The 25942-nt window shown below is 47.9% G+C and overlaps 1 protein-coding gene across 4 annotated transcripts in view; it reads right to left on the bottom strand.

Moving 5' to 3' along the window:
* The window catches only part of TNS3 (tensin 3), a 319311-nt gene that overhangs the window by 235828 nt on the left and 57541 nt on the right, over positions 1 to 25942 (bottom strand). For all 4 annotated transcript variants that reach the window (XM_064366692.1, XM_064366695.1, XM_064366694.1 and 1 more), the window contains 2 exons: positions 22241 to 22355; positions 1303 to 1340 (listed from right to left, as the gene is read on the bottom strand). In XM_064366692.1, the coding sequence (XP_064222762.1) occupies positions 1303 to 1340; positions 22241 to 22355 (153 nt within the window). Of the gene's footprint in view, positions 1 to 1302; positions 1341 to 22240; positions 22356 to 25942 lie in introns of those variants that run through there.

The raw sequence follows: 25942 nt of genomic DNA, 5'->3' as shown, positions 1-25942 counted from the left end.
TGTGCATTAGCATGTATTTGTGTGCACACATATGCATGTGTGTGTGTTTCTGTGTATGCATGCGTGTATATTTATGCACGTGTGTGTTTGTATATCCCTGAGATGGGGAGAGTCGAGGAAACCAGCCCCCCTAGTCCTCACATGGAAAACACTCACGTGCAGTGAGCTCATGGCAACATGAAGTCCGCTTCCAGCACAGCGGAGCCCAAGGCAGGGCTGGAAATGATCAAGACGCTGACCCATGAGGTCTGTAACAGTAGCAAAATCCCACGACTCTAAAACTCCTCCTCCCTGGACCTACAGCCATGCGGACAACCTGTCAGAACACCTACAGAGCTCCCATAGGCAAGGCCAAACAGTAGACGGGGCAAAACACTGCAGCCCCGACTGCAGACCCAAATCACGCCTGGGGATTCCGTGGGTACAGCCACCATCCCCAGGAGATCTGAAGGTGCAGGCACCAAGACAAGGTAGAAAACCATGTGCTTCTTCCTTGGGGTGTCTGTCACTTCCCACATGGCACTTCCAGGCCACCTCACTTTCCCACTCACTGAAACCATAAACCTAAAAGGACATAGCCAAGCCTCCTTCGGTCATGGAGGCCATCAGGGTATTTAACCTCTCCAGGGACTCACAAACTCAGCATCAGAGAGGCTGGGAGGGATAACATGGGGAGAGAAATGCCAGTTACAGGTGACGGGGGGATGGAGGATGTAAACCACCTTGCCAACTATGTACCTATGCAACAATCCTGCATGATCAGCACATGTACCCCAGAACCTAAAGTTCAATTAAAAAAAAAAAAAAAACTCAGCATCACTAAACCTTACTCCAGGGTTCCCAGGTTTCCCCGGTACCTGAAAACCCCAATCCATCTACACACAAGCATTTCCAAAATGAGGCCGGAAAAGTCTCAAGGCCAGGGGAATGCCCTGGACCTCCCCACTCCTGCATCTCCGCCCTGAGAGGCAGTAAGACAAGGCAGTGAGAAACCAGGGACCGGTACCACTGAAAAAGAGCTGTTGATGTAGCCAGGGGACAAATTATTGAATTCTTATCTGAAATCAAATTCTTAAGAATTATTTTCTATAACTGAAACCACGGATTTCAAAGCTCTTTGATTTATTCTTGAGATGAAAAGTATACACCGTATCGAAAAGCAGCTACCAGCCCCGGCTTTCCTCAAGAGTTTTCTTTACGTGGCCGAACTCCAAAGCGGCACCTCCCCCCGCAAACACATATCATTCAATGAAGGCCAACTCAGCTATAAAGAGTCCCACGGGAAGGCAACGGAATGCTTACCTTGGCTTCACATTTCTTGTGGCAGGAAAACTTGCAGGCTGGAAAAAAAAAAGAGAGAGAGAAAGAATGTGTGTGGAGCAGTCTCTCTTGCAAGGATTCTTACATTTCCAAACCCTCTCAATCCTTCATAGTCTCTGGCTTGAAGATCCCACAGGTGGCCTCTCTCTGGCACGAGGGAGGTTGTTACTTATGACGCATGGCAGTGTGGACAGAAGGCAGTGAGGACGTGGTGTGCAAGAGCTGAGTTACAACTGCTGCCTGTTAGCAACAGCTCGGACAGCTCAGGTGGGAATGTCTCAGGTGGGAATGTCTCGGGTGGGAATATCTCAGGTGGGAATGTCTCGGGAGCAGGGTCATGAGCAGATTGGTTTTTCAAGCGGTATGTGCATCCAGCCAAACTGGATTCCTAAAGAAGAATAGTGAACTTCAGCAGCAGAAAGCATTCCTGTGTGCCCAGAAATTACAGCTGATCCCTAAAAAGAGTAAAGAAACTGGAAAATGCCCCTTAAGAATCAGAATTTAAAGTACCCATGAAAGACAGGATTGGAGCCTTTTGTGAGAAAGTCGTGCATCTGATTTCGGAACTGCTTCCACTTCCGGCCAACCTGAGAATTGACTGTCAGAATAAATTCATGTCTAAATTCCTACAGGAGAATCCTTCCACAGGGGCCATTGTGTGAATGGATGAGTCCTGTGTCCCTTCGGGGGCCCTAACAATGCCACGCAGAGCTGGAACCAATGCGGATTTCACAGGCCCTCTCGCCCAGAGGCTGCAGCTGTGATGAGGAGGCATAAACCTCCCCACCACCACCAGCATGCTGCAGGCAGGCCTTGCAGGACAGGGAGAAAGAAATGAAGCCACAGCACCGAACAGTCCCAGCATGGTCTCCTGTGCCAGCTCCAAGGAAAGGTCCAGAACATTCCCCCTTTTCCCTCATGTTTGCCAGCCCACAAGGACAGCTGTGGGAGGAGGAAAGAGACCTGGATTGGGGGAACAGTGACTGGGGATGCCAATCCAGGCTCTGCCCCTCTAGCTGGGTCTCTTGTTTCCTCCCACAGAGCTATCATGGGTCAAAAGGAATCCTTCGAGGCACCCTGCTTTGAAACTGGAAAGCAACGTCCACATGCACAAGTGTGTGGGACCAGAGACCAAGGCCTCAGAAGTCAGGGAGAGGGACTGCACATCCCGGCTCTGCGTGTCAAGGCCCTGTGAATTCAACCAATGTCTCACTCCCCATCCTGCACTCTGTTTTCTATGACCTACCAAAGTCAAAAACGTTTGTGTAGGGTTGAATGAGGATAAAACAGATAAGGTCACTTGCCCACTTCCTGGCTGTTATTCGAACTCCAGTTACAGTTACGTTGTTAATCTATGTATGATCTATTCTTTGAATTGCTGAACTGTCTTTCTATAGCTCTGAGGTTTGTGAGATTATTCACAAAAACATGTATTTATCCTACACCATCTAATGGGCAAAACACACAAAGATGATCAATGATTTTCAAATCAAGAGAGACTCGCCATTGGGAAACAAGGGGCTTCCACACAGGATTAAGTCCAGACAGACACCATCCCCAGCAGAGGCCAGCAAGAAAAACTGAGATAAGGAAAAGGGTGGTGGGCAGGCCTTTGGCTTCTGGCTAAGAGAGAGTCAGGGGAAGAATTCTGCCCACACATGGCTAGCAGCATGTCACAGGACCATGCCTGTGTGCAGCCCCCTCCCACAGTGAATTAGCTGGGCTGTGTGACAATACAACTTGGCAGAAGGGACAGTGTGTGACTTTTGTGGCCATAAGGCATCATGCTTCTGCCCTGGTCTCCAGGATCACTCATTCTGAGGACAGCCAGACGCCATGTTGTGAGGACACTCAAGCAGCCCTGTGGAGAGGACCCCGTGGAGAGGAACTGAGGCTTCCCACCAACAGCCAGGAGTGTGCCACCTCAGAAGCTGGTCTCCAACCCCAGCCAAGCCTTCAGATGTTGCAGCCTCTCCAGAGACCCTGAGCCAGAACTGCCCAGTCACCTATGTCCCAAATTCCTGATCTAGTGACACAGTGAGAGAAAACAAATGCTTACTGTTACACTAAGGCACTAACTTTGGGGGTCATTTGTCATGCAACAGGAATATAACGTGCCAACTAAACACAAAAAAGGGCCCTGGTCAGTGCAAGGGCAGCACTGGTATGATATATCCTCCTTGGCCACCAGACAGCTTTCGGCACTGTAGAGAAAAATCATTATATTCAATAACCATAGTGAAATCATATCAATTGCCCATGAGCCAAGACTACAATCCTGAGAGGCAGAGCCATTGTTTCTGGTATGTAGGCAAGTAACCCTCAGAGTTTTACAAATGTTTGCACTAGGACTTTACACTCGACTGCCAGCAGCATGGGTGATCCTCAGAGTAGCAAGTCCACTGTCCACCTGTCCGTGGTCCAGCTGTGGTCAGCACTGCACCAGGCGGTGTATGAGATACTTCCCTGCATGTTACTGCACTTGCTCCTCATAAGCACCTCTCAGGGAGAAACTGTAAGAGTGACTCAGCCAAGCGGGCAGCCATGGTCTGTGAAGGTAGGACTCCAGCCTGTCTGTGCATCAAGTTCAGCGTTTTCAGCCAGTTGTACTCTCCCTGCCTTTCTGACATATTACAAAAAAAAAAAAAGAATCAGACAGTGCCCAGGCTCAGCTTCCTATCCTGCCACCCACAGAAAATGGCCCCCTGCCTGCCCTAACCCTGCCCATGCCAACCCCAGCTCCTCATTCACACCATCCTGCACCCACCTCCTGGGCCCGGCTCAGCTGCCTCTGTGCCTGAATTCTCCACACCCTTCTGTGCCACTGACCCATCAGGATGGGTCATCACGGCGGATCATCATAGCTTGTCATATCATGGTGATCTCCCTGTGTCCACCTCTCCTGATGGGCTGCAAGCTCAAGGGACGGCGTCTCTGTTGTACATGACCGAGGTCTCACAATAGCAGCACTAACAGGAGTGACAAGCAGCTGACGCACTCAACGCCTAAAAGCTTGAACTGCATGGGCATTACCAAATTTCCACCAGACCCCGGAAAGAAGCTACCTGTCTTTGCCTGTTTTATCAATGTGATACTGGGGTTTATGATGAGACTGAAGATTCATGTGCTGAGCAACCGTGTGCCAATCCTGACCTGTTCCAGGTCTGCTTTCAGAAGCCCATAGCCAGCAGGCCCATGTGCTGTGGAGACCTCATTACCTGATGAGGTAATGAGGGACTCCGGGCTGTGAAGGTGCTGGCCACAAGGGAGACTCCAAAACAGCCGAGGAACTTCTCACCAAAATTCATCTCCAAAGCACACAGGCCCAAAAGACAAAATGTATGTATTCACTTTGACCCTCAGCCACACAGACTTGCCTCCTTTTTGGAATACCACCTGTTTGAGCTGGCAGCTAAGCAGCCGCCTTCTCAGGGAAGATCATTTTTATTTGCAAGAACTCCTAGCAGACAAAATGTAGTTATTCAGACTCAAGTGCCTGTCATTTTCTCAAAAATTTAATGAGTCTGTAGTCATAAACCAATGTCAAAATTTGAGATTTCAAGTGAAAATAAGAATTTTAGAAGACTTGTACCCAGGCCTGGCATGGTGGCTCACACCTGTAATACCAACACTTTAGGAGGCTGAGGCGGGCAGATCACTGGAGGTCGGGAGTTTGAGACCAGCCTGGCCAACATGGTGAAATCCCATCACCATTAAAAATTCAAAAAATTAGCTGGGCATAGTGGTGCATGTCTGTAATCCCAGCGACTCAGGAGACTGAGGCACAAGAATTGCCTGAACCCAAAAGGCAGAGATTGCAGTGAGCCAAGATCATGCCACTGCACTCCAGCCTGGGTGACAGAGTGAGATTCTGTCTCAAAAAAAAAAAAAAAAAAAAGACTTGTACCCATCACCAGAGCCTAACAACCCCAGGACATTTCTGTTAAAATCAATGATCATATTAACAAATGTGGGGATTTTCCTGAGACTGTATAACAAACATGTCAGCATTTAGAAGTTCTGCATCATTGTCAGTGGACCAATAATTTCCAAATGGCCAGTGTGTGGTGTTCCACACTGGGTAAAAGATGCACTCAGAGTGCAAGACAGGTCAGTGGATTTTAATAAAACAGAGTAGGAAAAACTCCACCCATACAGTTTCAGATTCCACGGTGAAACTGAACTTTAAGCAACTGTCACTTGAGTTTTAGTGTAGAATCAAAATGTAATATTCACGATGGCCTGAAAAGCCTATTAAAATGCTTCCTTTTCCAAGTAGGTATGTTTATGGGGCTAGATAGTCTTCAACACTTCAAACCAAGCATTATGCAGAAAGACTGCATGCAGGAGGAGTCCACAGGAGGAGTCAGCCTATTGATTAAGGCTGCATAACAGCATCACAAAAAGAATGCCCCTCCTCTCATTTTGTTGATTTGACACGTACAGTCATTTTTTACTAAACATATGTTCACTTTAACATATAATGAGTTCATTACTGTTGCCTTTAGCTGGCTTAAATATTTTAAACATTCATTAGTTCCCCTTATCTAATAGGGTAAATCGTGATGAATATAAATCACACTGACAGGAACCCTTTAGGGTCTTCCAGCAGCCCGGCAGTGAGTGCCTGAGACCCGCAGTGCGAGGGCAACCCCGTTCATTCTCCTTGCCTGAGGCTCTCAGAAAGGGGTGAGGACCCAATTTTGACCAACAGAAAGGTAAGTGAACTCTCCCAGGGGCTTCTGGCGAAGGCCTCCCCACTCCTATGAATGAAGCAAGAGAAGGAAAATGCCTGCCTCTGGACCCTGCCCCTCTGAGCACAGAGCTGGACCCACAGGAGGAACCTGGAGAACTTGGGCTGCTGAACCAGGGCCCAGGCGCACTGAGGGAGCCCACCAGCCACCGCACCTGCCCTCAGCAGGAGAAGACCCATGCCCTGCTGGCTGAAAGAGGCTCCATCTGTGCAGCCCCGTGACTGGCTGCCATGGTGCCTCCCACGCAGCTCCATATGCTTTACATGGCTTGTTCCACCCGTTCCCACAGGGACCAGAGAGAAAGGCACATTCTTGTTCCATTGTACGAACAGCAAACTGAAGCACAGAGCGGAAGCTGCCTGCCCTGAGTGGCAGAGCAGGTTAAGTAGTGACATCAGCTGCCAGCCTGGCTCTACGTGGGCAGAGCCCACCTGCTAGAGCTGGACTGGAACACCCAGTGAGCTGGTGTGCAAAGGCACTCTGCCTGGTGCAAGAACTGGGGCTCCACATGCATGAGGCCACTAAAGCAAACAACTACCATCAGCTACACCAGGACCAGGATCCGGTGTCCACGGACTGGAGGAGCTGAAAGGACGATGCTCACCGCATCCTCTCACCAAGTATCCGTGCCAGTCATGTTCCCTCTGACACCCATTTCCCCTTTTGTACTTAGGAGTAGAACAGGGTGATAGCCAAGATTCCTTTCTGCCATGAAAAAAAAATTTTACCTAAGCAATAAAAAGATAAAATTATATATACTTCTACAAATAAAATATTAGATAGCTATTGAAAAATTATAATGTCAAGCTATTTCACATGGGAAAGTTCTCATAAAAGGTGAGGCTGACAGATACACAGCACTCTGTATTGTATGTGGTAAACTTTGGGAAAGACAGACACATGCGGTGGCCTCATCCGTAAGAGAGAACCAACACTGGAGAGAGACAGGGCAATGCAGACCAGAAAGGAGGAGCCAGACAATAAAACTGGGAAAACCGGTTATCCCATGAAAATAATAATAATAGCAGAAATAACATGAATTTTAGATGCATCAATCACAGAACTGAATTCGGAATCGGAAAAGCAGAAATGAATATTAGAATAAAATGTCAGAGAACTTCTTTGTGGTCTTGGAGAAGGGCAGGCGTTCTAAAACAAGGAGCAAGAACGGGAACTCAATGAAAAGATGGGTAGATCTGAACAAACCAAACATGACAACTTCTGCATGACAAACAGGCCACAAACAAACTTAGACAAGCAACTGACTAGAATGTCTGCAATGTGCAAAGTAGAAAGATAAGAAACTAACCTGTTCTGAGGACGAAAGTCATTAGAAATTGGCAAAAGTTCTGCCCAATATCACAGATCAGATTTAGCATACATCATATAGTGAATTCAAAGAAATTAAAAAACTTGATTTTTACATTTTTTAAATTTCAGTTATTTATTTATTTACAGATGAGGTCTCACTCTGTCACCCAGGCTGGAGTATAGTGGCATGATCATAGCTCACTGCAGCCTCGAATTTCCAAGCTCAAGCAATCCTCCTGCCTCAGTCTCTAGAGTAGCTGGGACCACTGGCACATGCCACTGTGCAGGTCAATTTTTAAATTTTTTGCAGAGATGGGGTCTTGCTTTATTGCCCAGGCTGGTCCCTAACTCCTGGCTTCAATCCATTCTCCCGCCTCAGCCTCCCAAAGTGCTGGGATTACAAGCATAAGCTACCTTTGCCATGCCCTAAAATAATCTAACTGTAAAATAAGCAATGAGCAAAGGATTTGAAAGGCTACTTTGTTAATTAAACAGAAATGCTACAGGCAGCTTTTGTGTATCTTTTTAGATGTTCAACCTCATGCAATCACCAGATGAATGAAAAACACAATAAAAAGGAGACATCACTTTTCATCCAACAACTTGCAAAACTGAAAAGCTGAAAAATCTCAAGTGAGAGAGTCGGTAACATTCCATGCAAGTAGGCTCCACCAAGAGCATCTCCCTGTGAGGAGCCTGTCCCTTCTGCTGCCCCACTTACTCTCCGGCGTCTGAGCAGGTATGTGGCAGGACCCTTCTGGTGGCTTTGCCTGAACACTCCGCTCCACAGCTGACGGTCTGCAAACTGCACATCAGTTCCCCTGTCAGACAAGGTTTCCAGACTCATGTTTAAGAATCCTGGCTCCCGTTGCAGCAGTTATAGCCCAGAGCTGTCTGGCTTGCAAACGCCGAACATTTTTATATGTTGTCTTGGAACTGCTATTCTTCACAACGTCTCCACGAGCCTTGGGAATCCAGGCCACTGTCTTACAGGGTTGTCAGAATCTTTTATACAACACTCCACATATTGACCAAGTTATCAACAAGCCTGTGAGTCACCCTGTGCTTCTCCTCACATCTACTGTCAAGTTTGCCAGCCTCTCTGTGTCCCAGTAACAAGCTCCACAAGGCAGGAGGGGAGTGACTGACCCACAGCGGGGGACCACCAGACAGGGCCTGCCCAATGCCCACATTCACTCCTTGGCCCCATGACCCCACTGTTGCCTTGTTAGTCTTAAATAACTATCATGTTCTTCTGGAATCCTAATACTGCACCCGGCTCAAAGCAAGTGCTAAAAAACACACACCTACCAACCTGTCTCTCAGTTCACCACAGTCAGCAGTACACTAAGTGATTGCAGATGAAGGTTTGGAGACAGGACACAACACTTTCTTCTTTCTCTCCCAGCAGGTGCTTAATAATGCTGGGTTAATTGAGTGGAATAGCCCATTACTAAATCTTCTTACAAAACTCCCTTCATCCCGTTTTCCCTCTGGTCTCCCTTCTCAGCTTTCTCCTTGCTTCCTTTCTCAACTCTCATCTCCTTTGGGCTCTTCCCTGCAGCTGTCTCTCTTGTGTGGTGCTTCTTTATTCTGTGCCATCCTATCCCATTCATTCCATGCTAGTCTCACTGATTCCACCATTAGATCCAGGAAAACCATCTCTCACAAAGGGAGCATTTCTGCATGGTCTGACTCTGGATCCTCCCTGCATCTACCTTCCTCCAGGGACCAAGTCCCACAAAACTTGTAACTCTTGGGGCTCAATCTACTCGATACCCGAATGCCAAGACTCACACTTACCAGTGCCTTCCTCTCTCCTCTGTGAAATACAGCCAGTTTGGGATATCAGTGGCAACTGAACCATGTTAGGCCACCCAAGGGAATTCAGTGACATGTAGTGAGAACAGGCTACCTCAGAGTCCTAAGTGATGGTACGGGCACACCAGCAAGGTTTTGAGCAGTATAAGAAAAACCACAACTGGACACTTAAGCCCATTGTTCAATGTCATTTCTAGCTTTTCCTTCCCTTACTTCAAGTTCCAACAGTAGAGATAGCAGGGCCCTTAACATATTAACATAACAGTTTTTTTTTTTTTTTTTTTTTTTTTTTGAGTCGGAGTTTCGCTCTTGTTACCCAGGCTGGAGTGCAATGGCGCGATCTCGGCTCACCGCAACCTCCGCCTCCTGGGTTCAGGCAATTCTCCTGCCTCAGCCTCCTGAGTAGCTGGGATTACAGGCACGCGCCACCGTGCCCAGCTAATTTTTTTGTATTAATAGAGACGGGGTTTCACAATGTTGACCAGGATGGTCTCGATCTCTCGACCTCGTGATCCACCCGCCTCGGCCTCCCAAAGTGCTGGGATTACAGGCTTGAGCCACCGCGCCCGGCCAACATAACAGTTTTTAAAACATGAAATATCTTCTTCCAACTTAGCCACATATGAAATTTGCATTTAAATAGGAGGTTAAAATGTGAAAAGTCAGGGGCCTGAAGGTCCAAGAATGAGCAGAAAAGGAAGGGTAAAAATACTGGCCTGCATCACAGAATATGCCCCTAACTCTTCTCCATCTATCACCAACATCAGTATCACCACAATCAACATCTTTGTCACAACCATTACCACTGCCATTGTTACCCTCACCATCGACTACACCATCACCAGTCACATCACCGTCATCACCATCATCACCACCACTGTCACCATTCCTCAACATTATCACCATCACCATCACCCCTGTCACCATAATCACCAGTGCCACTGTCACCATCAACCACACCATCACCATCATATTGTTACCATCATCACCATCAATTACACCATCACGATCATGATCACAGCCATCAGGATTTTCACCATCATACCGTCATCACCAACCCCATCAACACCATCATCACTGACATAGCATCACTGCGCCATCATCATCCCCATCATCGTTGTTACCACCATCACCGTCGGCTACAACATCATCATTGTGTCACCGCTGTCACCCTCATCACCATCACATCAGCGTTGTCATTAGTGACACCACTGAACACTTTCTTGAGCTCCTCAGTGTTCTCTGTGTTTCATGTGTATTTACCCTGCTCTTCCTCACAATGACTCTAAGCAGAAAGAGGCAGAGCAGAAATGCCGGCAGGTTGTCTTCACCATCCACCTCACTTCCACCATGCTCTGCTGCTTCCCCAGAAATAAGCCAAAGAAAGGATACATCTACCAAAATGTCACATCACTGTGATGCATGGTTACTTACATAATCTATGTAAGGCACATACCTTGTTGTCTCTAGGTAGCATGTACACAAAGGGTTCGAAATGCAAATGTATATGACATATGTTAATTATAAGTAGAGGACACTATGAAATCATCTATTTTGGGAGATGATTTCCCCAGAATCTCCCATGTAGATTTCTATGTAGTGTTTTGAGAAAGAGAAGATCCTGGAGATTAACTACTCTAACATACAAATTGTTAAAATTGCAGCACCGAGGAGCAGAAATACAGTGCAACTATCCAGGGCCACAGCTTCCTGTACAGCAGTCCATCCCAGACTCTGATAGGCTCCCATCTACACTTGCAGTGCCTGCCAGAACCCCATCTCAACTCCATGAGCAGCATCCTCACATCCAGCCTCTACCTCGTCTACACTTGCAGTGACTACCAGGACCCTATCTCAACTCAGTGAGCAGCAGCGTCCCCACATCCTGCCTCTACCCCATCTACACTCCTAGTGACTATGCCCCGCTCCAACTCAGTAAGCAGCATCCCCCACCCTGCTAATGCCCCATCTACACATGTGGCAGCATGGAAGGAAATGGGCAAGGTCCGTCCTCCTTCTAATACGCTGACAAGAGCAATGGCTAAAAATTTCCTGTGAAGATACACAGACATACACTAATAAAAATCTAGCTCACGTGTGCCAGGAGCAGTGGCTCACGCCTGTAATCTCAGCACTTTGGGAGGCCCAGGCGGGTGGATCACCTGAGGTCAGGAGTTCGCGACCAGCCTGGCCAACATGGGGAAACCCTGTCTCTATTAGTAATACAAAAATTAGCCAGGCGTGGTGGCACACACCTGTAATCCCAGCTACTCGGGAGGCTGAGGCAGGAGAATCACTTGAACCCGGGAGGTTGAGGTTGTAGTGAGCCAAGACCACACCACTGCACTCCAGCCTGGGCAACAAGAGCAAAACTTTATCTAAAAGAAAAAAATATATATAGTTCATGTGTTCTATACCAATTTAGCCTGGTACAGTTACACAGGCTCTTTTTCCTTCACAATGTCATGGGGTGTGCCAATTCTATGGTCCTACTGGAGCCTGGCCAATGTCACCTGAAGACAAGAATCCTCAACCTTGCAACAGAAGCCCTGCTGAGCTGTCTTCCTGGATGGTCTCCACAAGCCTCTCTTCAAATTACACTCATCTCACCATGGCCACAGCCGCAGCACCCTGCGTGCCCACTCTTGACAAAAGAAACCTACAGGAAACGTGTCATTACCAATCTTCACCAGTGAAAGCCACCCACGGGGCAAGCCTCAGATAAGTCTTGTCAGGGAGGGGCAGGGGAAAAGCTCACCCGAGGGGACCTTCACCACCTCCAACAAACCAGATGTCTGTAAAGATGCAAAGCTAACCACCAGTTAAAACTCACCACACTAAAAACTTCTACCCTTTATTCCGTCATTAATTCCACAGGTATTCATTAACATCCACAACGGAAACATTTTGTAAGCCTATAAATATGTCCTGGGTACCTACAGAAACTGGTCTGGAACTGGATACGACTGGGAACACAGAAAACGTTCATGTATCTACACTGCAGAGCAAGAGGAAAGGGAAATCAGTAGGAAACCTGGATTCGATCAGATTACCCGAGGACCAGGAAGTAATGCCAGGAAAGTGGAGCAGGAGCCTGAAGGCAGAGGGAGGGGTCAACACTCACGTTCTGTATCGGGTCAAGAAAACTGAAGGGACAAGAAGAAAAATGGCAGCAAATGGGTAAGAAGGTGACAGGGAGCTGGGTCACACAGCCTTAGGGAGGTAAGCACCCAAAAAGTGCTATAAAAATGAATTGTTGAGAGCATTAACCAATCAATAATCAATCAATCAAGAATCAGTCAACCAAGATGGTCACTCACAAACTCCAGTACTTGCACAGGCCTTTGTGGCAGGTTGACTGGCAGTGCAGAGACCCCAAGGTTCTTGCTACGCCCAGCCTGTTTCCCACAGCACCACTTCCTCAGCCAGGTGCCTCCCAAGAGGGAGGTTAAAGCCCCCAGACCACACTGTTGGACACCTGCTCAGGGATGGGGATAAGGCCCAAGATGCTCCCATTCCAGCCAGGGCAGCCCTTGCTGTGTGCCCGCTCTGCACCAGCAGCACTTGATGTCCACGGGGTCCCCTGCCCGATGTCACAGGGCGGCCGTCTCCACACTCTTATCTATTTGCTGTTCAAACTCTCTTCACAGATCCTCACCTCCCCACATCACATCTGCCGAAGAACACTGAGCTGCACTTCAAGATGACCACTCCTAAAACTCTTCAAGTTTTTATCCCCAGTATTCAGTTTTATTCTTTCTCTCTCATTCTTTCCACATTAACGCTTTTCTTTTCTCAAAAAAATCATCATTGGGGCTGGGCACAGTGGCCGACGTCTGTAATCCTAGCACTTTGGGAGGGGAAGTTGGCAGGATCATTTGAGGTTATGAGCTGGAAAACAGCCTGGGCAACATCAAGATCCCATCTCTACAAGAAAGACAATCAATCAATCAATAGTAATAATTGCTAACCCCCTCAAGGGGTTCTTAACGTATGATCATGGTTCACGTGCTCAGGCATGAATGTGATCCTCACACAATCCCTTGATGAGTTTCAGTTATTGTCCTCATGCGGCAGACAAGGAAACTGAGGCACAGAGAGGGAGTGGAGCTGAGGTCTGAACTCACATCTGTATGGCTCTGGAGACCACAGGCATAACCTTTGAGTCTCTCAAAGACCTATCAATCAACCAATAGAGGTGGCCTTAATCTTCACAAACAGGACACTGAATCAGCTGTGGCAATGAGTAGTATTGGTGAAGCACTCAAGGGCTGACAGAGTCCTTTTACATCCCTTGACTCACATGTTCCTCCTAACAGCTTGTGAGCAGGGCCGGCCAGGCTTCACTGACCACTTCACAGTCCAGAGAATCAAGCCCAGAGACAGTGAGACCCACTGGGGCCTGGCCTGCTGCTCTGCCCCAGGTGCCAGCTCCCATCCCTAACGTAATTACTTACATCATCTATGTAAGGGACGTACCTTGTTGTCTCTACCTTGTTGTCAACCTGCTCCCCATTTAAGATATCCTCCAACACAAGGCACGGGTGCAAAGGAGACCATCTCTGCATTTCCATCAGATATTCAAAGGGATCATATTATAGAACATGGCAAAATGAAAGGAGAGAAAGAAGATGGTACCAATCCCTCAAAAACATCTGATGTCTAACTCAGGAAATGCTGTCAGTACTTGTCTACTTCAAATATGTTTTTTGAAGGAAACAAGCCCCCACTGGACTCTGTGAGCAGACCCCGGCAGTGGGACCACTCATCGCCGTGTAAACCAGGAGCACCCTCCCGAGAACCCCAGTCCCCCCACACACATGCCTGTGACTGTCCAGGACTTGTCTGTTCCTCACTGGCCCAGCAGCCTGGTGACAGATGTCCACCTGTGTGTGGGTGCCCAGCACCTAACACAGCAGGCATCTGACCCATGCTAGCCACAGTGAGCCGGCTGGAGGGGCGAGGGTGATAGGGGAGCCTGCCCATCCACGCTCACCATAGGCCAGGGCACACCGGGCCGAGTCCCGCAAAGGCCAGGCTTCGACCCCATCCTCTGGAACAGAGCTCCTCACATGTCTTAACACTTCAGGCCTGCCAGGGTCCCAGGATTGCCAATACCCACGCAGGCTCAGTGAAGCACAGCACTGCCCCTTCCCCGGCTTCGAGGACATGGAATCAGAAGTTGCCACTTGTCCTCGCCCCCCGCCCCCCCGGCACGCTCACACAGACCGTGAGCACCCAGAGAGCAGCATTACATCCATCTGAATAAACCGACAGAGAACAACCCCACAACTTAACATAAAATTCCAGATCACAGTTACTGTAAAACAAATACTTGGATTTATGAGCTTGGCTACAGTACTCAGGGAGTTTTATAAATCAAAATCCGCCAGCACAATCAACTAACACAACCCAGACGTCCCTGGCATGCAGAAACCTCAAATCCTGACAACCTAGACAGTGGCGAAACATCTGGGAGGGGGCCAGGCCTTCTTCCCAGCCACAGAGTTAGAAAACAGGAAGGATTTCAGTTAAAATCCACGCGTAAATTCCACGTGGAGGCGGCTGAGAAAGGAGTTGTCTTGTGACATGGGAGCAGAATTTAGAGGCAGCGAAAGGCTGCTTCCCATCTGATAACCACCAACAACCAGAAATTATTCAGATGAAATTTGGCCTGGGCGCCTCTTCCCGCTTTGGGAGTTTCTGGAAGATTCTGTCATATTGCCACCTCTCTGGATGGGGCAAGTCCGACGGGAGGGCTGAGCTCAGTGCCCGGATGGGAGTCAGCCCCAGGGTAGGGCTGGGTTTGGCCTTAGGGTGGGGGACTCATCACCTCCAACTGCTCTGGAAAAAACTTTGGAAATAACAGCTGGAGCCATTTTACATGGATTTGCCAGAGAAGAACAGAACAGATCAATGAGCCAGGTCACAAATTCGTCTGGACTGTCATACAACTTACATTCCCTGTGCACCTACTGGACTCTAGGCCCTTTGCTGAGACTCAGGACGCCCAAGAGACAGCAGTGCATTGCATCCTAGTAGGGGCAGTCAGCCCAGGGGAGCAGAGAGATTCATAAACAAATGATCAGAACACAGTCCTTGAGTTCCTCGTCATCCTGACAATGTCTTCCTGACAATGTCCCCACTCCCTGCCCCACCCACCTCCCGAGAATTGCCTGTCCCTCCTCTGTGCCCCCAAGGAGCCTGTAAATACCTCTGATAAAGCACTTCTCACACAGGATCCTGTTACCGCTCACTACTCCACCCTACTAGACTCTGAGCCCTTTGAAGCCTTGGTCACCATGGGCATCGCAATGCACCAGCCACCACACCTGCTCAGTAAAAGCGTGCTGGTGAAGGTTCACCCTGCAAGACAAAAGAGCCCTCCACTTTAGGACAGGGGTGTCCGCCCTGTGTACAGGCACCTGGCAAACAACACAGAGCCAGCCCCTTGTGCCTCCTGGGCTCCAGCTGAGGGCGGAGAATCACTGCCCCAGTGGACGTCCAGATGGCTGGCTGGTCATTGGCAGTAGACAGTTCTGGAGGAAGAGCAGATGCTAGAGGACGTGGCGACAGGGCAGGGAGGTGCTTTCCTGAGAACCTGGTACTCGAGCTGAAACCTGAAGGATGAGGGAAACGGGCAGAGCAACACGGTCCAGCAAAAGGTCAAAAATGAGCTGTGTGCAGCCAGCCTCTCAAAGCACCTGGGGGAGTCAGGAGAGACCAAACAGGGTGGGCACAGCCTCAAAAGGGCCACCATGAGGATGCAGGCACAGGTTCTTCCCACTGGATGGTTTACGGCTTCCCAGAGCCATGCTCTGAGTCAAACAAGAGAGTGGATCTCAAGGACATCCCAGCCTGGGCAGGCAAACGGTCAGACCCAGGGAAGCTGGGTTAGGAAGGAGGAATGGGAAGTCTGCAGGGCAATGGAGACAGGGGCTCAGCCTCCGGGAAGAAGGCCAGCAAAGGTGGAGCGGCAGGCAGGGCAGGCAGCAGAGCCTGGCCAGGGGCTCTCCTATTCTGTGGATCTGGGTCCCAGGTATCAACAGGTATGGGTGCCTGCCCCCAAAAGTGAGGACACTATATCACACTGCCTCCTGGAAGACAAGCAGGATCATAGATTTGTTGCTTGCATTAAGTTAGAAAACGAAAGCCTCCGCGCTTCAGCAGTCTTTGAAGGCCAAGGGCTCTTGAAGGTGACATTCCCGGGTGTGTCTCCCTTACACATTTCAGATCTGCCCGCCTCTGAGCCGCAAGCCTCTGCACAGGTCGTCAGTCCCATCCATGTGCCCACACCAGCCTCACGGCCTCCCGTAACTTCCCATCCCCCAGAATCCCTGCTCTGATGATGGGAGCTTATCTCAGCTGCCTCAGCCTGCACCATGACACCTCCCGTCCACAGGGCGCCTTGACCTCAACAGACCACGGCACCTGAGGCTCGGGAGCATCTCCAAATACTCCTGGTCTCTAGCACACACATTGACTCAATGATTCTGAAAAAGCTAATGAAAACAATCACGTCTAAAAGACTCCTGAAACATGGAATCCCGTACGTTTTTTTAAAAGAGTTTCTATTGTTCATTAACATAATTCCTACAGCTATGCACATAAACATGGTGTCTCTGTCAGTTTGGGCTACTATTTAAAAACTACCCTAAACTGGGTGGCTTATAAACAGTTGCTTATTTCCCACAGTCCCAGAGGCTGCAAGCCCAAGGTCAAGGCACCATAGATGCGGTGTCTGGAGGGGACCCACTTCCCGGTTCGGAGATGGTGCCTCCTTACTGCATCCTCACATAGCCAAAGGGGCAAGTGAGCGTCCTAGGATCCCTTTCATAAGGGCCCTAATGCCCCTCATGGGGCTTCACCCACACAACATAATCACCTCCACAAGACCCCAGTCGTAATGCCACCATCCCATGGAGGGTTAGAATGTCAACATACGGATTTTGGGGAGATACAAACATCCTGACCATACACATGGCACACATGGGGCAGTTCCACAAAACCATCCTACAGAAAGAAGGCAGACAATTCTCTAACGAGAGAAATCCGCAGCCTCTCAGTACACACATGCCCGGGGCACAACCCCCACCACGTCCTAAAGCCAGCAGCGCCAGAAACCAGAGGTGGACCCATCCCTTGAGTCAGAATGTCTCTGTCTCCAACGGTGCCCATGGCTGCTTGCTTCCTCCCCTTGCCTCCACCAAACGCCTTGAGTGGGGGTCCCTCCTCAGGGATGGAGCCTGCAAGTGCTCCTTGAAGGGCGGTGGCCTTCCTTCCTCTAGAAGGTGGAGGTTTTCCTTCATCTGGGCCGGCTCCTGGTTCCTTCTTCTGACAGTGAGCCTCCTGCCATGAACTCAACAGGACATGCAGCCTCCCGAGCCTACCGCATCTGCAGCCTCTGCCAGTTCCCTCTGCAAAAGGCAGCTGTGTGCTGGCCACCACCCACCACAAAGAAAGGACCCAGGTCTCCATGGGGACAGTCCCTACTGAAGCCCACCAGCCCACAAGGCTCAAGAAAGAAGAGCTTCACCTTATGGGGCTAAGAGCGGAACAAGGAGTGAGGGAGGAATTCAGACACACACACACACAAGAACATGCATGCATGCACTGGCTGCGCACAGGCTGGAAAGGTGAGCACACTCACCACACCACCCCCAGGACTCACAGCCAGCACGCTCAGGGCAACTCTCTGGGGAGAAGCTGAACCAGCGCCCTCTGGAAGGGGGCACATCTAGGGTGCAGTGCAGCACTGCCTGCCAGCACGAAGCAGCCTTCCACTGAGGAGGCAGTGGTCCTTCTCTGCCTCCCTGGCCTGGCAGACCAGGCCCTTTCACATACGCCCCTCCCCAACTCCCAGCTCTGCATCACTGGATCTGCATTTTCATGCCTATTTTAGGGTTGAGAAAATGGGCTTCGTAAAGCTTTCCAGGGTGTAAGCGGCACAGCCAGAACTTGAACGCACCCACATTCTGATCTCTCTTTACACTGCCTCTAGACAAGATATCCCATCTTAGCTGAGGGGCCCAGAGCCACAGGAGGGGACACAAGGGGAGCAGGTGCCTGTGTGCCCATAACACCTGCACCCTGGGTGCCCCTGGACAGGAGCCAGCCGAAACAGGCAATGGCAGTAGCAACGTGTCCCTGCAGTGGAAAGTGAGTGGTGGGGTAGGAGGAGGTGAGGAAGAGGGGATACAGCAGCCATGAGAAGAGGGATGGTCACCTAACTGCATAGCTGTCCATGAGTGAGTTTCCTCAAGGGAAAAAAGTACGTGGCTCAAAAAAGTTACCTCCACTGGCCAGGAATCTATTTCACCGATGAGAAACACCAGTGATACACTGGGCTTCTTGGAGTAGAGGAGCGTTAGCCCAGCAGGACGGGAGATAACGCTGCACAAGGACCGCGCTGGCAGCCCCACTGCTTGTCCATGCTGAGTACGTGTGGGGTCTTACAGGCCAAGGTGGCCTTCGAATCCCGGGAGGCGACGCTCTAGGTGTCACACTGCCTCACACCGAAGCAGAACTCCAGAGAGTTCCAAGAGGAGGTGAGAAAGCATCTTTACCAACAGACACACCGATAGATGGGCCGCGGGGCCATCACACTGGGCCTTGTTCTCATGAGTGCCTGGATGTTGCCAGAAGCTGTGAAATTTAAACCGTTATCTGGAGCTAGCACAGCTTACTGCATTTTCCTTAACGACCAGATGACACACAGCAAGATAAGCCTGTTGAACATCTTGTCCAGATAGAGCACTGTTTATTCCCTCTCTTCTCTTTAAGAACAAAAGCAACTCCTGTGCGTATGCACGTTCTCTGTCTCTATCTCCCTCAAGATAAGATAACGGACGTCATAGAGTGCTGACCTCTACGAAGTGGCCTGAACAGGAGGGATCCTCTCACACGAGTCCTCACAACATGGAATGTCTGTGTGCTTGAGCAAATGCATTGACCCAGACACATACATGCAAACACAAGTGTGCACACCCGCATGTCCTCACACGCATGAACTCAGTCATGCATGCATGCACTGCAACACAGCCATGAGTACATGCACCCACATACTCATGCACACACACACACTCAAGCACATATGCACCACTCTGCCAGGCCTCCTCAACCCTCCCAAATATTCCACACACCACATACCTAAACTGCCACAAAAGAGAGTTTGTGTGGAACCGGGGGATCAATCTGGGGTCCCTCCCTTGTTCTTTTGAGTCTGTGCAACTGCAGGACAGAGGAAGAGACACAAGTCCCAACCCGGAGAAGGCACCAAGATGATGATCCTCCAGAGCAAGAAAGAAGACAGGCTCCCCGCCGTCCAAGACGGGCTTGCGCGTTTCACAGCTGGAGGCTGTGCTTTCTCCAAGCTCTTCTGTTTCATTGCTTCTGTTTACTTTGAAAATAATAAATACTACTTAAATGGCAGGAACAGAATATTGACATACTAAAAAGGATGTCTGAGATAGCTCCTCAGTAAACTCAGTTCTCATTTATACAAAGAAGGAAAAATGACTCCCCAGGCGGTATAACCAATGCAGCGCAGTCCAGGTCACTGTGGTTAAGTCATGCAAAAGGCCTCTGAGTCTACGGAGCTCCCCCGCTGGATTACAGCTCAAGGACGTGTGGTGCAGAGGCTAACCAAACGCACATGCGGCGTCTACCATGTGGAGCCACCTACAGTGGGTTCCCTGGGGAGCAATCCTAACACCAGCAAGAAAACTAAGTGCCACACACTGACTGTGTGCTTGACGCCTGTCTTCTGCCCTTGCAACAGCCTTACCCTAAGTCCTAGACCCTGAGCAAGAAGACTTTGCCCCTGTCAGGGGCAAGGCCAGGACCCAGCTCTGTCTGACCTCCGGCTTTGCTCCTAAATCAGACCTGCCCCCACACAGCACCTGACAGGCGGAAGTCAGTTCAAGGGGAACCCTGGTCTGTGCAACTTTGCCTGAGATGTCATCACAGGGTGAGAAAGCTGAGAACAAGCCCATGGTGTCCCTGCTGGTGCCACGCTGCTCATGACAGCTCTCCCCACACCCCCCGACAGCTCTGCTGGCACAAGACCAGGGCTCTGGGATCAACACCAGGCCTGACAGCTCTGATTCCCAGGCTCTCTGAGCTGCTGGTTTCATGGTTTCAATTCAACCATGACTTTTCTTTTCCTTCTTTTCACACTTGAGAGTCATAGTTAGTGACCAAAATTTTAAAATATGAGCATTTCTGTGAGGGTGACATTAAAAGACGGAGAGACTCCTTGGGCTTCTATTTTTGCTGTGTTCCTGGAAAGGCACAAAGCCCCTGCTGGACCCTGTAGGGTGGGACATGGAGGGGCTGCTGTATCTGCCCACAGACATTTTGGAACAAGCTTGATGGAGGACACCAGTCAGAGAGCATCGGTGCTATTTCTCATTACCTTACACCTGCAGGCCGCAAACAGAAGGGCCAACACACTTGGCTGACATGGCTCTCCTGATCTGAACAAGCTGTGCAGGGGAATGGTCAGTGACAGGCCATGGCATTCACAGATGACCATAATACCACCCAGTGCAGTGCCGTTTGCAGATAGGGGCTTAAAACACAGTGGCTCACGCCTGTGATCCCAGCACTTTGTGAAGCCAAGGCAAGAGGGATCACTTGAAGCCAGGAGTTTAAGACTAGCCTGGGCAACATAGCAAGACTATCTGCCTCAAAAAAAATAAGAAAATTAACCGGCATGTGGCGCATGCCTATAGTGCAGCTACTGGAGAGGCTGAGGTGGGAGGATGGCTTGGGCCCAGGAGGTCAAGGCTGCAGTGAGCCCTGATCATGCCACTGCACTCCCACCTGGATGACAGTGCAAGATCCTGTCTCAAAACAAAACAAAAAAAGAAGGTTCTGAATCACAGGGTGTCACATCAGTTTGCTCTGAGTACACTGTAGCCCCTGTTCTCTGCCTTGGATGCAGATCTAGATGAGTTACACAGACGGCTGCCTGGTCTCTGGCTTCTACTTAGAGACCAGGGTGGCCAGTACCCACCACTCATCCAACACATTCTTCAGCACTGACTTCTACAAGGGGCCGAGTCGGAGGAGGGGCACCCCAGCCTTCTCACCCAGGCTCAGGTCTCTGAACTGTAAAACAATCCCTAGAGCCCCTTAGAGGCCCCGGGTCACATTTGCAACCCATTAGGTTTGATGCGTGCATCTTTCCATCATAGGCACCCTACTCTAAAGCAGCCATGAGGGATCACTTGCGGGGTCTGCAGGGAGGAAGGCACTGAGGGGGAGGTCCCAACAGCACAGAAGCCCACAGGCTGAGATTCTGCACATTTTCTATAGGAAATCCCCAACCCCACAGATGAAAATAATGCCAAAGAGAAACCCCAGCACTCTCCAAGGGTCTAGTCAAGAATTAATTAGCAAACAGCACAGTTATGTTATGCGGAAGTCAACTGGCTTTCCTGGTTCAAAGATGCTCTGTGTGGTGTACCCCACTGGTCCGCCCAGCAGCCCTGCCCCCATCCATTCCCGCATTCATTAAAATCACACGTCTCATACTAGATTTATTAATGCACAGTCACAAAAGAATTAGCAAGTTCCATTCATTACTTGATGTCTAAACATCAAGCAGCCAAGCTGGTGGCTTAGTTTAGTGACAGGATCTGAAAGGAGGCCATACCAAAATGAACCCTAATTCTAAAGACGGAAAAATTTCATTTGCAAACTTGAGTAAGAGATCTGAAAGTCAAATTAAATAAACTGAGTTACTGACACTTCAGAGCAGACCAGAGAATAAATGATTAATTTACACATTGCTGCCTCCTCTCCCATCAAGGAAATCTGTTCTTTCTGTAAAAATGTCCTCATGAGCATGTATCTGTGTAAATACGGTTGGCCCCTGCTAAGTAAGGCGGGGTAAGGGGGACACATAAGTTAACAAGGGGATTTCCGTGATTTAACTTTCGGAAACTCCCAAAAAAAAGTTTTCTTTTTGTTTTTTTGTTTGTTTTGCTTTGGATTAATCAGTGAGAGAATCATAAACACGGACTTACCTCGGCATGAAATGCCTTGACCATCAATAATCTGTTTGCAAACTCCACACACTTTGGATTTTTTTTTGAAGACCTTGTTCTTAAAAGTGTGCAGACTTGAGGATAATTCTTCTGGCTGAAAAAGTAAAGGAAGAAACTGTCAACATTTCCTCTCATAGTTTGTTTCTTTTTTCTTTTCCTTTTCGGGAGATAATAAATCTAGTGGAATTTGTAAAGAGCAAAAACAGGAACTTTAGCAAACAAACAGAGAAAAAGAAACCATCCTGGTGATCTAAACTTCCCAAGACGAGCCACGGATACCCTGTCAGCATTCCCAATTCCAGAGTCCTAGATGGACGTTCACACCAACTCATCAATCCCCACATTACATCAACCAACATCATGATGTGAAAATGCACTCCCTTCCAGACTTGAGCCATAGAGCCACAAATTCTGTGACAAAGTAATCCCCATACCCTTCTAGACTCTCAATCCTTTTTCTTCTGGAAGAATTAATTAGCAAACAGCACAGTTATGTTATGAGAAAGTCAACTGGCTTTCTTGGCTGAAAGATGTTCCAGAATCACTACTAAGCCCTTGAGCCTCTCTAAGCTCTTCTGCAGAAGACACAGTCCAGCCTGTGATACCTGTGTGAATCTTCCTCAAATACAATTACAAGCATTAGCACTTGGAAAAATGAACCACTCAGCCACCTATTCATGTTTGCAGAGCCAAGGCTCACAGTTATATGATAACCTTATAAGAATTCAATTTGCGGAGATCCAAGATGGCTGATGATTAGCAGCTCGGGCACGTACCTCCCAGTGAAAGCGCAAAGAACGAGAGGACGCCACACTTTCAGACGAATATTAGTTGCTCACGGACCACGAGATTCCCAGTGGAGGAGCTCCACGGGTCGCCAGGGCGACTCTTGTGGCCGGCGTGGCGGTTTTGCTGGTGCCTTAGCACGCCAGTTCTTGGTGCAGAGTCCGGATATTCCCGGGCAGAAAAGCACCATCAATCTTAACACCGCTGTTTTGGCCGGCTCAGTGGATTGCTCAGATTTCGGCGCAGGGAATCAACAAGTTGGACGTCAGAGACCCAGTTAGAAAGTCGGTAATTATAAAGACGACAGACGGACAAATATATAATGAAGGGAAGAAACCAGCGTAAAAAGGTAGAGAATACTCAAAATCAGAATGCCTCTCCCTCTACAGGGGATTGCAATTCCTCATCAGTAACGGAACAAGGCTTAATAGATTACACAGGTGTTCCAATAACAGAAGCAGGTTTCCAAACGTGGGTGATAAGAAACTTCTGTGAATTAAAAGAACTTATTCTAACCCAATGCAAAGAAACTAAGAACCTTGAAAAAAGGTTTGACGAAATGTTAATGAGAATGGACAATTTAGAGAAGAATATAAGTGAATTGATGGAGCTGAAAAACACAACACGAGAACTTCGCGAAGCATGCACAAGTTTAAACAGTCGAATTGATCAAGCAGAAGGAAGGATATCAGAAGTCGAGGACCAGCTCAGTGAAATGAAACGAGAAGACAAGAATGCAGAAAAAAGGATGAAAAGGAATGAGCAAAGTCTCCAGGAAATATGGGACTATGTGAAAAGACCTAATTTACGTTTGATAGGTGTACCTGAATGTGATGAAGAGAATGAATCCAAGTTGGAAAATACTCTTCAGGATATCATTCAGGAAAATTTTCCCAACCTGGCAAGGCAGGGTAATATTCAACTCCAGGTAATACAGAGAACACCACAAAGATATTCTTCAAGAAGACCAACCCCAAGGCACATAATTGCCAGATTTATTAGGGTTGAAATGAAGGAGAAAATACTAAGGGCAGCTAGAGAGAAAGTTCAGGTTACCCATAAAGGGAAACCTATCAGACTTACAGCAGATCTCTCAGCAGAAACCCTACAAGCCAGAAAAGAGTGGGGACCAATATTTAACATCCTTAAAGAAAAGAACTTTCAACCCAGAATTTCCTATCCAGCCAAACTAAGCTTTATGTGCGAAGGAAAAATTAAATCTTTTGCGAACAAACAAGTACTTAGAGAGTTCACCACCACCAGGCCTGCTTTACAAGAGCTTCTGAAAGAAGCACTATACATATAAAGGAACAACCAATATCAGCCTTTCCAAAAATATATCAAAAAGCAAAGAACTTTAACACAATAAAAAATTCACATCAACTAATGGGCAAAACAGCCAGCTAGCATCAAATGCTGGTATTAAACTTATATATATTTTAATTGGATAAAAAGCCAAAACCCATCGGTATGCTGCATCCGGGCCCATCTTACATGAAACAATACACAAAGACTCAGAGAGAAGGAGGAAGATTTACCAATTGAACAGAGAGTAAAAATAAACTAATAAACAAAAAGCAGGAGATGCAATTCTCACCTCTGATAAAGTAGACTTTAAAGCAACAAAGATCAAAAGAGGCGAGGAATGACATTACATAATGGCAAAAGGATCAATGCAACAAGAAGAGCTAACGATTCTATAGATCAACAAGATAGAAAATTAACAAGGTTATTCAGATCTTGAACTCAGACCCGGAACAAGTAAACTTAATAAATATTTATAGTACTCTCCACTTCAAATACACAAAACATACATTACCACCTCACACCTATTCCAAAGGTGACTATATAATTGGAAGTAAATCACTCCTCAGTAATCGCATAGCATTTCATAGGTTTAAATGAAATATTGGTTGGCTGTTTGTTTGTTATCTTCTTCCCTTATTCCTTCCTGACTACATCATTAAGTATAATTATCAGTATAAAAGAGGTTTTCAATACCCATTACTAAATTGCATTCTAGCCTGGGCAAGAAAGCAATACTCCCATTCTCTCTCCCTCTTTCTTTTCCTTCTCCCTCCTCCCCATTCTCTCTCTCTCTCTCTTCCTTTTTTCTCCTTCCTATTCTCTCTCTCTCTTTAAAAAAAAAAAAAAAAAAAAAAAAAAGAATTCAATTTGCTTTGAGAGTCAAGCACCAATCATACCTATGTGATGATACGTGACCGTGTATTCTATCAGTACCTAATATCCATATGGATTCACTGAAGCCATTACTCACCCACTGGAATAATTAAATTTATTTGAAAAGATGAAATAGTATCTAGAATGTGGAATAAATGGTACAACTACTTTAGAAAATGGTTTGACAATGTCTTATAAACTTAAACATACACCTATCCTCTGACTCAGCAATTCCATTCTTATTTACACTAAAAAAAAATAAAATTCTATGTCCACAAGAGCCAGAATGGTCCTAACAGTTTTATATAACCCAAGTGTCCATCATAAGGAGAACAGATAAAAATAACTATGGTATATCCATATAGTGGAATACTGTTCAGGAATATACAAGCACAAACCACATGTAACAACATGCATGAATATCTAAAAACATTATTTTAACTGAGAGATGCCAGATGCAGGAGTACACAGTGAGTGACCCTACTTACAGACTGTTCACAAGCAGGCAGTCTACCTTCAGAGAAGTAATAACGGTTACCTCGAGGGGTGTGTGTAGTGCCTACAAAGGGCATGAGGAGGGTTTCTGGGTGAAGAAAGTGTTTGACGTCCCACTCTGGGTGATGGTTATACAGCGATACCCATATTTAAAGTCATTAAGCTGCATGCCTAAGAGTCTCACATTTTACTGTCTAAAGACCTATAAGAAAGTTGAAT

The sequence above is a fragment of the Aotus nancymaae genome, unplaced genomic scaffold (genome assembly GCF_030222135.1).
Source record: "Aotus nancymaae isolate 86718 unplaced genomic scaffold, 86718_ANA_hifiasm-v0.15.2.pri h1tg000065l, whole genome shotgun sequence".
Classification (NCBI taxonomy): domain Eukaryota; kingdom Metazoa; phylum Chordata; class Mammalia; order Primates; family Aotidae; genus Aotus; species Aotus nancymaae.
This window is presented reverse-complemented; position numbering and strand designations above follow the sequence as displayed.